Below are 15,372 nucleotides of genomic sequence, written 5' to 3' on the forward strand. Positions count from 1 at the left end.
GCAAGCCTACTGTTTTCGGAATAGTTTTTACTTTGGTTATGATAGTTCGCGTAGAGTATTGTTTCCGCAACTAGTGGGCAAAACAAGCATAACAGTGTACGGTCCGGGAGCATGCCCCCTCGGAAAATTTTGAAAACCATGGTGCAATCTGGTGCATTCTCGGCTTTCTGAGGTGCACAATTTAGCACTGGGAATTGAGCAGTTTTAGTATCATGTAGTCAAGTACGCATACTGCAACTTTGGGTGATTTTATTTGGTCAGAATCATGTGCATTCAGCCGTGTACTCGCGTATAGGCAGCTACACGCCTGCAAGTCATTCTATTGCTTCATTAAACCACCTTTAAAGAAATCCCCTGAATTATCTATATCGCAATTTTAATAACTTAAATCATTATTAATATTATCGTTGTTTTCAGTATATCTTTTCAAATACTTTTTTAACCGGGCGCCAAATGTGTCCTCTTTCTATGAAAGTCAATGCAAGTATACATTTGACCAAAAACTAGCCGTTTCCTGGCCGGTTTTAAAACAGAGCGGCCTATTTTCGACCAAGAAATGGCCAGTTTTTGACCCCCTTTCGACCTGATACTTAGCCGGGGACCAAGAAACAAGTAATAACGCTGTAGCAGAAACAGTGGCAGCCATATTGGATTTCATTATATGAAAAACAACGTAGATCAAAATATAATAGTAGAATTCTATAATTCAAAGAAGTATTTCAACACTAATCGAATTAACTAGATTAAGAGACATGACAATTTCTCTTCTGAATGAAGGAAAGTTCACCAAAAATTACGTTAAACCACGGATAAAAATGGCTTACAAATGCTTTGGTTTCAACATGGCAAGAAACTGTCTGTGAATGCCGGAAACATTCCAAGTAGGTTCTTATAGGATTACAAATTCGATCATCTTTGGATTTCTGAAAGTGCTGTGCCGAATCTAAGTAAGTAGATTTGAATTTAGGAATTCATTACTTTAAACGATGTGATTTTGAGGCATCCATGTCATACCAGGAAATTAGAAGTGTATGTGAATAGAAAAATGCACGAGATTGTGCATACATTTGCTTAGTGTAATGAAATGAATGAAATTGTGCAAAGCATCTTAACCATAGACAAGGATACCACGGTTCGGACGCTGCATAAATATTGGTATACGGGCTCGTTTGAATATGTTTACTTTGTTGCTGAATTTATATTGTTTTGTTTATAAATGAATAAAAAGACATTTTCGATGTTCTATACATACTGGTAGTGTTAAATGTGTATGGATTACAAAGGTTAACCCATAGACGAACAATGATCATAACAAAATTGAGTCAATATTCTGACGAAAATGTCGCAAAGTACTGGATTGGAGATCACTGTGTAAGAGTTTACTTGAAGAGTTTAACAAAAGTTCACAAAAGGCATGACAAACTTCTACAGAGTGTGGTGCATTATTATCTATACTTATTTAGGGGAATAATAAAATTAATAAAAATTAACAGCGTCCGCATAGAATAAATCATTTATCATGAAATCCTCGAGCAAACGAGAGGACTGCGGATATGGTTGGGTGGTGGTGGCGGCGGCCTTCGCTATCAACTTCCTCGTGGATGGCCTCCAATTCTCGTCCGGTGTGCTTCTAGTGGAGTTCCTTGATCACTTCAAGCAGTCGCACGGAATGACGGCCTTCATTGGAGCGCTCCAGTCGGCCATGATGCACCTTATTGGTATGTTGCGGTTTTAAACCAACATTAAGGAATGAATTGCGGGATTGATGTCATTATCGGGGGTATGAAGGACTCCACGCGTACTTCGACCAACCCAATTGCGTTCATATCCCCGATAATGACATCAATCCTGCAATGTATTACTTATATTAACTCCAATAGTTCATTATTTCATTTAAAAAATGTTAAAATAATACTTAATTTTACTTAAGAAAACATTATAGTTATCCTTTCTTATCCATTCTGTTAATAGAACGACCAGACTGTAACCGGACACATTTTATCAAATGACGTCACAATATCGTGGGAAAGATCAACCACTTGAAATCACTTTTAAACAAAAAATTGAAAATCTTATGGCAACAATACATTAAAGATACCATAAATTAACAATTTCTGTTGATTTATATTTTACGGGACCTGCTGACAAACAATAACAAGATCAGCAATTTTCATGTATACTGTTATGCGATGAATTGCAATCCGAACATATCCGAAGATGTTACTTTCGTTCATTTCAGTAATTGAAGTTGAGGTGTTAATATTATCTTGTAATGCTTTTTTTTCTTACAATTAAAAACCAAACACCCCGTGAACACCAACAAATAGCATTCAAATATAACTGTTGGTGCTCACTCGGTGAAATATATTACGATCTTACACTGAAATGATCAATTATCCTCTATATCACTTCTTGACAGGCCCTTTGGCCGCGATCCTGACGGTTCGATTAGGAGTCCGGGTGGTGACGGTAGCGGGTGCCGTGGTGAGCTGTGTGGGCCTAGCCGCCAGTTTCTTCGCTACCACAGTGACGCACCTCACACTTACAATGGGTGCTATTGGCGGTACGTATTACATAAATGTTACATAATACTAGCGATTAAGGGCCTGGTCGATGATGGTTGCGGTGGCCGTGCTGAGCTGTGCGTTCACAGCTGCCACAGTGGTGCATCTATCACTGACCATGGCACTTATAGGCGGTACGAATTTCAAATATGTTACAATTGGAACATAATTATATAAAAGCGCCCAGTAACTCGAGCAGTGACGGTCGCGGTGTGTTTGCCATAACTGCCCGTGTCCCGGCTACCACAGTAGCACATTCCCTCACCTTACAAAGGGGTATAGGGGTACGTTTTTATAGTTGAAATTATCATTATTATTGAATAGTTGGTGCTATTAATGGAATTGAATTCAGATACAAAGACAGTAAAGGCATTCTTTGAATGTGATGTTAAAAATCACCAAAATACCAAACAATCAAGATTTTTAACATTAATGTATTATACTTGTATTTGAACCTGAGTTATACGTACTTCGATATACGGTGCATATACATCAAAGGCAGCAGATAAACAATACGAAATCATCGATATAATTGTTTTCATCCGACATATTTAACAAAGCACTAATGTTATAATCAAAACCGTGACGACGAGTCATCAAATGTTTTGAACGGAGACAAGGAACAACTAGAGACAAGCCTATTCGTCAAACAACCTTTTTGTGTAAGGACACTACAAGGGCTCGTGAACTTTAACATAAATGTTTTATTCAGTTGAAAATTGTTTCGATCTTACATTGATATGAAACAAACAATTGTAATCTAATCATAATGTTTATCAGGGTACATGGCACATTGGTACATCAAGTGTTTATATTATTATTTGTTCAATAACATCCGCTTAACCCAAGCATTCTAATAGTAATATGAGTTTATGTTCTTATCTTCTAACAAAAATCAAACATGGTTCAATTGAAACTTGAACATCAATTTTGTAAAGAAATAATACCACTGTCACCAATTTGTTTAATTTACTAAATAATCCATGTTTGCATCATACTGAAATATTGCACTCTTTTTTACCACTGAGCTGTTGATACACTATGAATAAATTTTTGTCCGAAAAGACGCATTACAATTTATTATTTTGGTTTAAATTTTATTTTTAGATCAGTGGGTCAAAGGTCAAAGTCATGGTGACCTTGAACATAATAAAGAAGTCTGATTTATAACAGCTTTCTTAGGCCTGCCGTCTTTAAGTTCGATGTAGGGGAACTGGGTCGATTGGGCATGGCCAGCAGAGGACCCCTAATGATCTTGAGATCAGTAGTTCAGGTTCGAGGTGAGGTGACATTGAACACAAAGAGCTTGCCGGTCATGACAAACAGATGTTCCCATAGATGGATTTCAGATAACCTAAAAACAGATTCTGCATATCATTAACTGACCACATGTTAAACCCCTCCAGGTTAATACATTATATAGTACAATATAATTCAATGGTCTAGTTTACATGATAGAACGTAATGGCAGACATCAATGATTTGAGTTATTTAAACAAGTTGATTTATCAGATTATGCATGGAAATTATCCGAAATGTAGCAATATATATTCTGTTGGAGCAGGAACTTTACCTGATCCTTACAAAATAACTGCAAGTATTAGGGAGTAAATCAAACAGTTTAGCAGTTCATGTTCAGAGAGACAATGACTTTCTTGAAAGATTAACAATAAAACTACTAAAAGTGTTTGTGGCGGATATTATCCCAGGGATAATAAAGAAAATTGAGTCAAACTTAAACTATTTTCAGTATTTGTATTTTCATACAGTATATAAACAGAAAAGAGTGAAAATAAAAAATCGTAATTTTGGCAGTTTATAGCGATAAACATAAAATAAACAATTAAGACCACAAATTGCTTTGCGTTTCTTGTTAGATGTAAACACCTAGTTCTATGTAATGATTAAAGGCATCAAATTGTCATTCAATAAAGTAAGTTGATTAACAGGAACACTTGAGTCCAGTATAAGAAACTTCCTCATTCCCCCCATGACACGCTCAACATGTATTCTCACTTGTGACAATTTTCTGGACGGTTCATTGCCAGAAAGTTGTTTTTTGCCCGGTGAATGAAGGAATCCTAAGTAAAGTGCCGGAGTAAGATTATGCAGGCGTTTAATAAAAAATACAAAATAATAGATAATTGAAATCACTTTGTTGTAACCAGTTTCAAATGCCTCATGTATATTTGATCGTGCCACCTCCCTCTCTGGCCAAACAATTAATTGTTTCAAACATTTAGCTAAAATTGGTACCCATGTGTTCCAAATTCGAGGAACTGTTGCCCCCAAAAGTGTTAAGCTATATGATATGTCTTTGTTTAAAAGACCTAATCCAATTTTCATTAGGACAATCAAGAGGTTGTCTTTAAGTGAAAGTCTTGCCAGTCTTTTTTTAAAGTGACACTCTGATTCAAAATCAATACATGCACATGTATAACAAACTTAAATTTTGAGTGATTAACCTTTAACTTGTAACTAAATCATGCATTTATGAAAACTATTCATAACTGATAACAAGATTGTAACCGTGTATTTAATAACTGAAAACGCAAGATAAATGATTTGCGAGTGCTGAAAGATTCACTGCGATCTACTTTTGTCGAATTAGGTAGAAATCCCGTGTTTTCTGTACCTTTCTTTCAAACTCAACTCGGTATCCTTCATAAGAACCATTGTTTTCGACATGCATTTATCTCTTTTTTTATATCAAAACATAAATGTTAATTCTGGTAAATCTTATTTGGGAGAGCGAATGCAACTTAAAATACATAGGGTTCTATCTGAGTATAGATCCACAAAATCACGGGATATACCTGTAAAAAATGTCACCTTGGTGTTGTCTATATTGTCATATGTTACTTCAGAATCTTTTTTTCTGTATGGTCTGCAACAGCCTACATATGTATTCAATGTGTGTACTCAATGGCTATTTAGGAAATCTGTGCAAAGATATTCCCTTTTCTTTGTTTTGTCTATTTGCACACCCAACAACAAGTACGCTATTTACCATTTCACAAATTTTACTAAAGAAAACATGTATAAACTGACCATACAAACACCAATGTATTGAATTTACTACTGGCGGCTTATCAGCAGCCGAGCGTTCTTGCCCCCCACTAAATAATTCATGAGCTGTTCAGTCAGCCATGGTCTTAGTGAAATCCATCTATTCGATGATTATCTTACAAAAACTCAGTTCATTTGGTATTAATTCTGTCAATAAATATATAAATACGTCATAAAATTTAAAAGTAAGTTAAGATGCCCACCAGCTTCTTGAACAGCCATCGTATATTGCTTAGAGTTTTCAACAATATCAATACACATCGGATAGTACAAGTTTTACAAATTTTGATTCGATTATTCGAGTTTTTGTCCTATTCTGCTATGTTTCACAGTACAATATTGTTTGTTATCACTTTTAAGGGGCGGGATTAGGTTTGATGAGCCTTCCTCCTGGTGCGCTCGTCGTCCAGTACTTTACCGAGCGAAGGGCCCTCGCTAACGGCATCGCTGTATGCGGTTCTGGTGAGTAGAGTAACGGGAGATTAAGGTAATCCATCCTTCATATATACAAACAAAATCCCTCTGGTAAAGTATTATTTTGAAGTAACAAAATATTAAGTTTGAAACCAGTATTTAGTAATATTGCTTATACAAGATGACAGTAGGTCTAATATATCCGTGCATATACAAAGTTGATTTGTGTTGTTTTAACCTAGCGTACATAATTATGAATTGTGTTTGTTATCTTTCAAATGGCAATCGTTTTGGAAATCCACATATTTCTGAAAATATAATAAAATTAACAACCTCCAATGATTAACCTTGATAGAAAAATTTACGATTAAAAGTTATCTACCACTTTCCTAATGCAGAATCTAAGCCTTGCCTTTATTAACCTTAAGTTTCCACTTTTTGCAATATTCCCCTAATATATTAATGTTCCAATCGGTTGCAATTATTCTGGCGAATAAACAAAAATAACAATATCGTATGAATATAAGAGTAGAAAGAACTTTTACAATCCTGTGTCGACCCCTTTGGTCCCTTAAAGATAAAATACATCCTCTTGATCGTAAATATACAAAGAAAATAATAAAGGCGATAGACTTTCGCCTTGGTGGACACCTTAATGACTTTCAAACACTTAATATGGCTCTTTTTTGTGTTCAACTTTTAATACACATGATTATTCATAGAACATGTACTTTATTAAGGGAAAAATGCACCTTAGTCCTAATATATACAGTATAAACCACAGATTATTGCGTAATATAGTATCAAACGCTTTCGTAAAATCAATAAAACACATTAAAAACATGGTTAATTAAATTTTAAAATACAAACATATTAACAACGGTCTTGATTTTAGCTCTGAAACGAGCTTGTGCAGCGATATATACATGGTAATATTCCGGCCATGTTGAAAGCCGACCATTATTTATATTTGTAAATAGTTTTCCTACAACAATTATAAATGTGAGTCCTCGAAATTATCCAACTGCATTTAAATTACTCGTTTTTGTTTTTGTTTTAGGACTTTATTACTCTCAGTCAATCAATATCAGATTTTACCGATTGTTCATCTGATTTTTCTAACTGATTCATAAACTGAATAACATCTGCAGTTTGAAGTTTGACATAATCTTCTTTAACTAAAACGTACAATCAGAACGAAGCTGTCATTCTTCACCGACGCTAACTGCCATTAACCGATTAAACGTTGAACTTTTGAAGAACTTCTTAAAAACAATAACAGAAACATTTTAAACATTGATACCCAGTCAACGTATCAAGAATAAATGTGTCGTGAAATCATGATAATTTGTTTTTCTTGGATGTCGTAGGTTTATCAAAAGCACCTTTATTATATAATTATTATAATTCTAACATTGAGGATGTTCTTTTTTAGGCGTGGGCACGTTTGTTTTTAACAACGTGATGTTCGTGCTAATATCGGAGTTCACTTGGCGCGGGGCGGTGCTCGTGGCGGCCGGTGCCGCTTTGAACGGGGCTGTCTTCGGCCTCCTGCTACGGCCTTTACCCGGAGGAACGCCTACCAGGACGGCTGTAAACACGGACGGCAAGATTGTGAAAATAAGTTCACCCGGAGAAATCCCTTTCAGCGCGGTTGTGAGAACGGACGGCAGGACTGCAATAGTTAATGAAGTGGGAGAAAATTTTGAAACAGTTAAACTGTCTGCTGAGAAAGAGACTGTTGTTGAGGCATTGACTACTCGACATTTACTTAAGGACAGTCGGCTACTGCTGTTTATGGCTTTCAGCTTCATGATTAGTCTTGGTTTCTTTATTCCATTTTCTTTCATACCGGATGAAGCAGTGAACACGGGTATGTCAAAATACCAGGCAATTTGGCTAATGTCCTCAATAGGTGAGTGACAATTCTATGCAGATTTTGCTTCGTAATTTCTCAAAGGTTAAATACTCGATTCGCCACGAAGATTCTTTGGCTTGCTTTCAAATTCACATCAGTGTTACAATCTTATTAACGTATTTAAATAAAGTGTACTTTTAATCCGCACTATTTTAACCGCATTGCAACATACGTCCCAGCGCATTAATTGTTTTAACATGTCAAGTCATAAAGTAGATTTGACGATACCTGATTTCCAGTTTAATTTCAGACATCAGAAGCTTGAACACGTCTATTTTACTGTTAGAAATACTCAGCGACATATTTTAAAATACAAATGAGTGAATGACACGATTTACGACAACTCCAACGCGTCGTTTTTAGGACAGGGTAATATTTAATTTCGAGCTGTTCTTATTTACTTTTCATTTGACTATTTTGATTAAAAGAAAATAAGCCTCATTTTGCGTCGAAAGTATGCACAAGTACAGACATACGATAAACGAAAAGACGTAAAGTTATATCTCCGGACTGACACATGTAAGCTTTTTAAATTAATTAAAGGGCAATTACTATTGTGTTACTGACCCGACCCATACTACTCTTGCGCATGCACCAGCGCGTCATGATTATAAACACTTGACGTAAGTGCCATTATTTTTGTCTACGGACGGTCGGACGGACAACCGCAATATATATGCCTTCGTCTAAACATTCGGTTCGGCGATTATGATATGTAAAATATGATTATCAATCCTCTGAAATAGCGTTGAGTCTTTTGTTCAAAGTTGACGACAGGGGCGTAGCTAGCCCTCTATTCACGTGAATTCAAAATTGTTCTTCGGGGATTCGGGGGCACGCCTACTCGGAAAATTTTCAAAACCATGGGTTAATCTGGGACATTCTTGGCCTTCTGAGGTGCTTTATTTGGTACTGGAAAATTACAATTTTTGTTCAAGTACGCATATAGCACCTTTGTTTTTGTTTGTTTTTGGTCAAATTCATGTAGATTCAGCCGCGTACGTGCGTATAGGCAGCTACGCGACTGCCAGTATTCCCATCATGACAATAAATTGTGCCAGCAACGGTTAAGAATGCATTCGACCAGCGCTTCAAAATGTTATTGCATGTATTTATACTTATAGTATATATTTGCAATTTGATTTTTAAAGTATGCCTACTTCCTTTCCAGGAATTTCTAACACGGTGAGTCGAATACTTATTGGTTGGATCGGAGACCGGAATTGTGTCAACAGACCAGTCATGTTAGTTGCCGTGGTAGCGAACGCAGGGTTGTCCATCGCGGCTGTCCCCTTCCTCCCTTCTTTTGCAGCAAAGCTCTTCATTGTTGCTGCGGTTGGCTTTTTCTTAGGTAACCTATAAAGTAACTTCTTGCATAATAAATAATTATTATTATGTGTTTTAGTATTTTACCGGCCTTTGAAATATCTGTCTTTCAATGTATAAATGTTATAACGAATCTGTAATGAACATTGCGACTTGTTTTGATATTTTTTCCTCAGGTGGGTTTATGATGTTGTTCGCGGTCGTTCTTGCTGACATGTTCGGCGATGAGGTCCTTACCCGTTCAATTGGTCTCTCTTATTTCACTATTGGTCTCGCTTGCTTCGTTGCTGGGCCGAAAGGAGGTAATTGTTTGGTTTACAAGTTTGAGGATATACATGAATACAACTGTATCTTAAAACCATACGGCTATATACGAGTAGTCTTAGATATTCCACTTACAGTACGCTTTATATATATATATATATATATATATATATATATATATATATATATATATATATATATATATATATATATATATATATATATATATATATATATATATATAAAGAAGGCTTAACGAAACTATCAGCAGCAAAGGAAGTCCCTACTTCCTAAATTTGCCAAAAAATAAAAATAGAAACAAAGATCGTTCACCATCATTTGCTTTATTGAAGTGTGTTCAACAACCTTAGTTTTCTACTGTGTTGCTGAAAATATCGAAATAAGTTTTTACTTCTTAAATATATGTTTCAATACGTGTATTATAAACACTTGTTTTAATTGAGTTAACATTGTTCCCCCTGCGTATTAGAGACCATGTATATCACTATCTGTGACCTGAACCAAATGCCAAAGTATATGTTAATGAGAAACAGTTAATCCAATACTGTCTCTATAATAAAGCTTATCCAGGTTTAACAGTGTTCATGCAAAATTAGTTGCAGAATACTATTTCTTATACTTTTGTGCCATTTAAATACAGGTTTATGTGAAATTTCATGACCTTATATATGACTGATGGCGCAGTAACACTTAAAACGTTTAGCAGCAAGTTAAGCGGACGCATGCGAATTTTTACCAACACGCTTGTGTACGTTGACTTAAATTACGGGTAAGGTAAATCTCATTAAAATCAGATCCCCAATACACGCTTCACGACGTTACGCTATAATGTAATGAAATGATGTGAACGTCACGATATGATTTTAATGAGATTGGAAAGGCATATACTCTAGATTTACGATAAACAGACGTTAAATACGTGAGAGTTAGGTCACTCATTTAAGGAATGAATTGCGGGATTGATGTCATTATCGGGGTAGGAACGCAATTGGGTTGGTCAATGTGTGTGGAGTCCGAAGGACTCCACGCGTACTTTGTGTGTGGAGTCTGAAGGACTCCACGCGTACTTTGACCAACCCAATTGCGTTCATATCCCCGATAATGACATCAACCCCGCAATTCATTCCTTATATTTACACCAATAGTTCATTATTTCTTTCAAGAATTGTTAAAAAATACTTCATTTCATTTAAGAAAACCTTTCAGTTATCCGTTCTTACCCATTCTGTAAATAGAACGACCCGACTATAACCGGAAACATTTTTTTCAAATGACGTCACAATAACGCGGGAAAAGATCAACCACTTGAAATCACTTTAAAACGTAAAATTGAAACACTTCTGGTACCAATATATTTAAAATATAATAAACTAACACTTTTAAAAATGTTGATCTATATTTTACGGGACCTGCAGAAACCATACAACCAATAACAAGATTTCTCCGTGGCCTAGTGGATAAGCGTCCGCCTACGGAGCGGGAGGTCGTGGGTTCGATCCCTGGCCGCGTCATACCAAAAGACGTTAAAAGTTGGTACAAGTAGCTCCCTTGCCTGGCGCTTGGCATTTAAAGGGTAGTGCTTGGAAAAGTGGTGTACTCAGTACTGGTTTAACCCAGGAAAGTTGTACCCCGTGTATCGGTGCTTTACACCGAGCACGTAAAAGAACCAAGGGGTCTCTTCGAAAAAGAGCTAGGGTCTCGCACCCGGACTTCCTTGTATCCCACCACTGTCTCTTCAGCGTGCTGTCCCTTCAGCAAAAAAAACAAAGGACCCCGTTGGAAATAAGTGCTTGCACTTTCACGGGTTATCCTTGATCGCAAGGTCTAAAGAAATACAACTACAACAAGATCAATAGCTTTCATGTATATTGTTATGCAATGAATTACGATCCGAACATATCCGAAGATGTTGCGTTCATCGATTGATGAACGCAATTGCCGAAAGGCAGTTCATTTAAGGAACGGAAGTTGAGGTGTAAATATAAGTCGATATACGTTTGCATGATAACTTATGAGTTATTACTTCTGTGTGAGTGGGCAAAATATTTTGCAATTTAGCATCGTTTATCATCAAACGGCTATCGGTATACCATCGATTTTCAGGCCTGCTGTTTGACATGACCGGAAACTACAAGGCGACCTTCCTTGTTGCAGGCAGTGAGTGTCTCCTGGCTGCAGCGCTCCTCGCGGCCGCCATCTCCCTCCACCGGAAGTCTTATGTTATGGAAAGTGTTCGTGACCCCTCTGGGAAAAGTGGTGGGTTGGAAAGCCAGGGAAAAGACAAGCAAGCCAAGTAAAGTCAAGTCACATTTATGTAGTAATTTAAGGCCACCGGCCAATTATAGAAAAATATGTTAACATCAATGTCGTACAATAATAGCATCGCCTTTTTTATCTTAACAATAGTATGTAGAGACCTTTCAACGTTTAGTAAGATACATGGATGAATTGGCATTTCTTTAATAATTTGGCATGAAGGTTTGCTATAGAATACTTCCACCAAAGAATTGTCTAGGTAAATTATCGTATTATATCGTATTTTTTGCATTCAATGCAAACATGGTACTCATCCTTAACTTCATATATAACTCAGCGAAGCAAAAACAGTGACTAGAACCTCTATATTTTGCAAAGATTTGTATCTAATGAAAGTTTTAAAGTATCGAAAATGATAATAATATGAAATAAATGAAAATAATAATCTTAAAAATGCTGCCTCTTTTGATGACAGTAGGGAATTGGTTCTTGAAAAAAATAAATGAATAAATAAGTGGTTTCGAATTTGAAGACAAGTATGTAAATAAAATATTGAGAATTTGAACAGGAAAACAAGTGTTAGCCAGTCCCTTTTTAACATAAACTATTGCACAACAGATAGGGACTTATTGCCCTCTCGGAGTAACTAAATCCACGTCTTAAAGAATGGTTAAAGACCTCAGAGCCATACAAGGCCTCTTTCATATTGTATGCATACCTTGCATTCCATAATGGCAGTTTCAGCCAGTCGAGCTATCTAACCTAACCGATTCGATGGAGTACTTCAGTGGAGTATTTGTTTATTTGTGCATCACAGATTACAAGAACACACTTGTTTTTATAATTCTCAGGCCAATAGGTCAGCATTGGAAACTCGAATAGCTCAAATTAGTTAGGTGTGGAAGCTCTACTGGCCAAAACTGAAATCCAAATATCAGGTACATGTAACTGTAATCTGATGTTGTTGAATGCCTGTCTCCAAAATGTTATTTGCTGAACTCAAGTTCATGTTATATATCATATTAAATGAATACTTTCATGAATAGTCTAGTACGATATATATCTAACTGAATCTGAACATCCTGGCCATTGTGCAAAATATATGAGCCTATCCCGAAGATTACATGAGATGGCCAAGTTGCTTCGATTTTATTTAACTAGCATAGCGACGAGTTGTAATACTTATCGAATTTATTTCAATAATCTGTTAATTTAAAAATAAATATAAAGTTGTTTTATTGGTTATACACCTCATGTCTGTAAACTCTTTTGGAATTGAGTGTATGAATAAACTTTGAGACTTTGTTATACACCCTCGTTACATTGAACATTATTTGGTCTTATGTTGATGCAAAAAGCTTTTGTTAGTTTCTATTTCAATTAATGTTAATTCACTTTCACTTAGATGTCTATATAAATAATACTGATTTCACTTGATGTTATATTATACTGTTAATGATATGTATGTAAAATATGTATTTTACGATGTACTGTGTACATGTCTAAAATAAACACTTCTGTCCGACTGTCTATTTGGTACTGTTTAAAAATCACCAGGACTGCAGATGTTTGCTCAAAACGCTTCAAACAAATGTATTGATCGGTATAAACACCCATTCGAAGGTGTCTAAAGCCAACATATGTAGCGTCTGTGTTTGATTGGAGAAGTGACAACCCATACTCGTCCACCAGAGCGATAATGCTAAATGTACATAATTTATTATCATAGTCAAACCTCTGATGAATAAAAATTAACAAACAGCAAAGGCGAGCTTTGAAGAGGAAGATATTGGCAGGTAATACGTTTTAAAGACCACCACTTGTTCGATTCACCAATCCCATGGCCGTTGGTTGGTTCTGTCAATCATATACGGATGGTGGCTTGTAATATAGCCAGAATTTAAAGGTCCACTGGTAAAGGAGTAATTGAAGAAAATAAACTGCATGTTTTAAATCTTGCAATACATCTCTATTAAAGGAAACTTTCCCACAGTGGTGATCATAGCTACACCATATGAACAACTCGCACCAGTCTAGACCATGTACTCGTACTGTGTCAAATTTTGATAACTATAAGTATGATTTCTTTTAAGCTCCGAATTTCCTGTACCACCTTTAGTCAAAAATGTAACTTCTAAAACACTTGTTGCTTGTGGGAACTTCTGTGGGATTTCTAATAACCCAAATGGCGACATTGTTTCAGGAATTGCTGCTAGCCATGGCGATATTATTACCAGAGCAACACAACAAGAACATATGTTGACAGTGTTGTATTTATAGTGAGCATATGGAGCAGTTGGTTCGCATGCAAGTCCATGCTCCATTGCCATTGTTGTGACTTTTCTGGCATATTTTAGACGAGACACGAGCGATGATGGCCTTTTTTCTTACATATACTGGTAGTTTTCCAATTTTGGATGCAGTTATACGATTTTTTTTCTGAATGATCTACTGGAAAAGGATTTCTACTATTTCATCTTGTCTGATTTAAAAAATGTTGTTTATTCTTGAAAGGTAATTTAAAGGTTTCCATAATCAAGTAATAATCTTTCAATATGTGGATATTGGAGAAGATTGGCAATAGTTTCACTTGTATGTAAATCGGCGAAAGGCGAGCCATAACTAACTTTCATGTCATAGACATATTCGAGCTTATGGCTGATCCTTTGGGTACATTGCCAAACTTAGTGTTAACCATTAACCCATAACATGATACTAGGGAAGCAGCTAGACAGCTTGCGTAGTAAGCCTCATTCTGAGATAAACACGAATAAAATTAAGAGGAGCCTTTTAAGGATTGACCAAATGAAAGAGTAAACTAACTGGCGCTGGGTTAAAAAAGGTCTTCAATAAATACGGCCCACAGCTCTTTTGGACTTAAATGCTGTACCAGGTATAACTTATTGGTTCAATGTAAATTGTCCAAAGGCTACTTTATAATGCACCAAGAAGATAAACGTGTTAACAACATCAAGTACTGCATTGGCATACATCCACATGACAGGCCTTGCCCTATCATATCTTCGGTAACAACAACGTTTGACTAAGCTCTTTTGACCTTAAAGCCCAGGCAAAAAATGGTTTGGTCAGGTTACATTCTTTTAAAAAACAGGTATTAAGGAAGATATGTTTTTATAAGGCTTTATGTTAGAACGATATGATCATTATTGGAGAATGGTGTTAAATTCAGATTCTGTTTAAAGCTTCAATGAATTTTAATAACATATTGAAACACACACTTTATCTATATTTTTACCAGCTGACTTTAAGAACAGTAGGGTCGGTGCCTATTTCTTAGATAGGGTCGGGTAACCGGAACCAAATGCATTAATTGAGGCCCCAACTGTTTAAACTATTCTATTAAGTTGTGTAGATATCAGTGAAACAAAGCATTAACTACTGGCATTGTGATCGTTTCAATAATATTCACTTTTCTGTTTTACCAATGGAGCAAACCATACAGCAAATAAAAATTGATTGGCTACAGCTAGCTGTATAGACGTAAACCTTGATGAATTGACCAGCCCAATTGCGAAATAT

General features: G+C 36.0%; 1 protein-coding gene across 2 annotated transcripts; it reads left to right on the forward strand.

The window, feature by feature from the left end:
- The first annotated feature begins 1,358 nt into the window (after positions 1–1,358).
- Positions 1,359–13,310, forward strand: LOC128203443 (monocarboxylate transporter 12-like). 2 transcript variants are annotated; one of them, XM_052904856.1, is made up of 7 exons: positions 1,359–1,718; positions 2,420–2,563; positions 5,994–6,095; positions 7,483–7,962; positions 9,137–9,316; positions 9,468–9,593; positions 11,680–13,310. In XM_052904856.1, the coding sequence occupies exons 1-7, from the start codon at positions 1,520–1,522 to the stop codon at positions 11,871–11,873; spliced, it is 1,425 nt and encodes a 474-aa protein (XP_052760816.1). In that variant the 5' UTR covers positions 1,359–1,519; the 3' UTR covers positions 11,874–13,310. The 2 variants fall into 2 exon arrangements, with proteins under 2 accessions (XP_052760816.1, XP_052760817.1); XM_052904857.1 differs by having other exon boundaries at positions 11,731–13,310.
- The last annotated feature ends 2,062 nt before the right edge of the window (positions 13,311–15,372 follow it).

The sequence above is a fragment of the Mya arenaria genome, chromosome 9 (genome assembly GCF_026914265.1).
Source record: "Mya arenaria isolate MELC-2E11 chromosome 9, ASM2691426v1".
NCBI classification, from domain to species: domain Eukaryota; kingdom Metazoa; phylum Mollusca; class Bivalvia; order Myida; family Myidae; genus Mya; species Mya arenaria.

Coding starts and splice junctions, on each gene's coding strand:
- LOC128203443 (XM_052904856.1), top strand. CDS start 1,520: ATGAAATCCTCGAGCAAACGAGAGGACTGCGGATATGGTTGGGTGGTG. Junction 6,096..7,482: donor CATCGCTGTATGCGGTTCTG/GTGAGTAGAGTA, acceptor GTTCTTTTTTAG/GCGTGGGCACGTTTGTTTTT. Junction 7,963..9,136: donor TTGGCTAATGTCCTCAATAG/GTGAGTGACAAT, acceptor CTTCCTTTCCAG/GAATTTCTAACACGGTGAGT.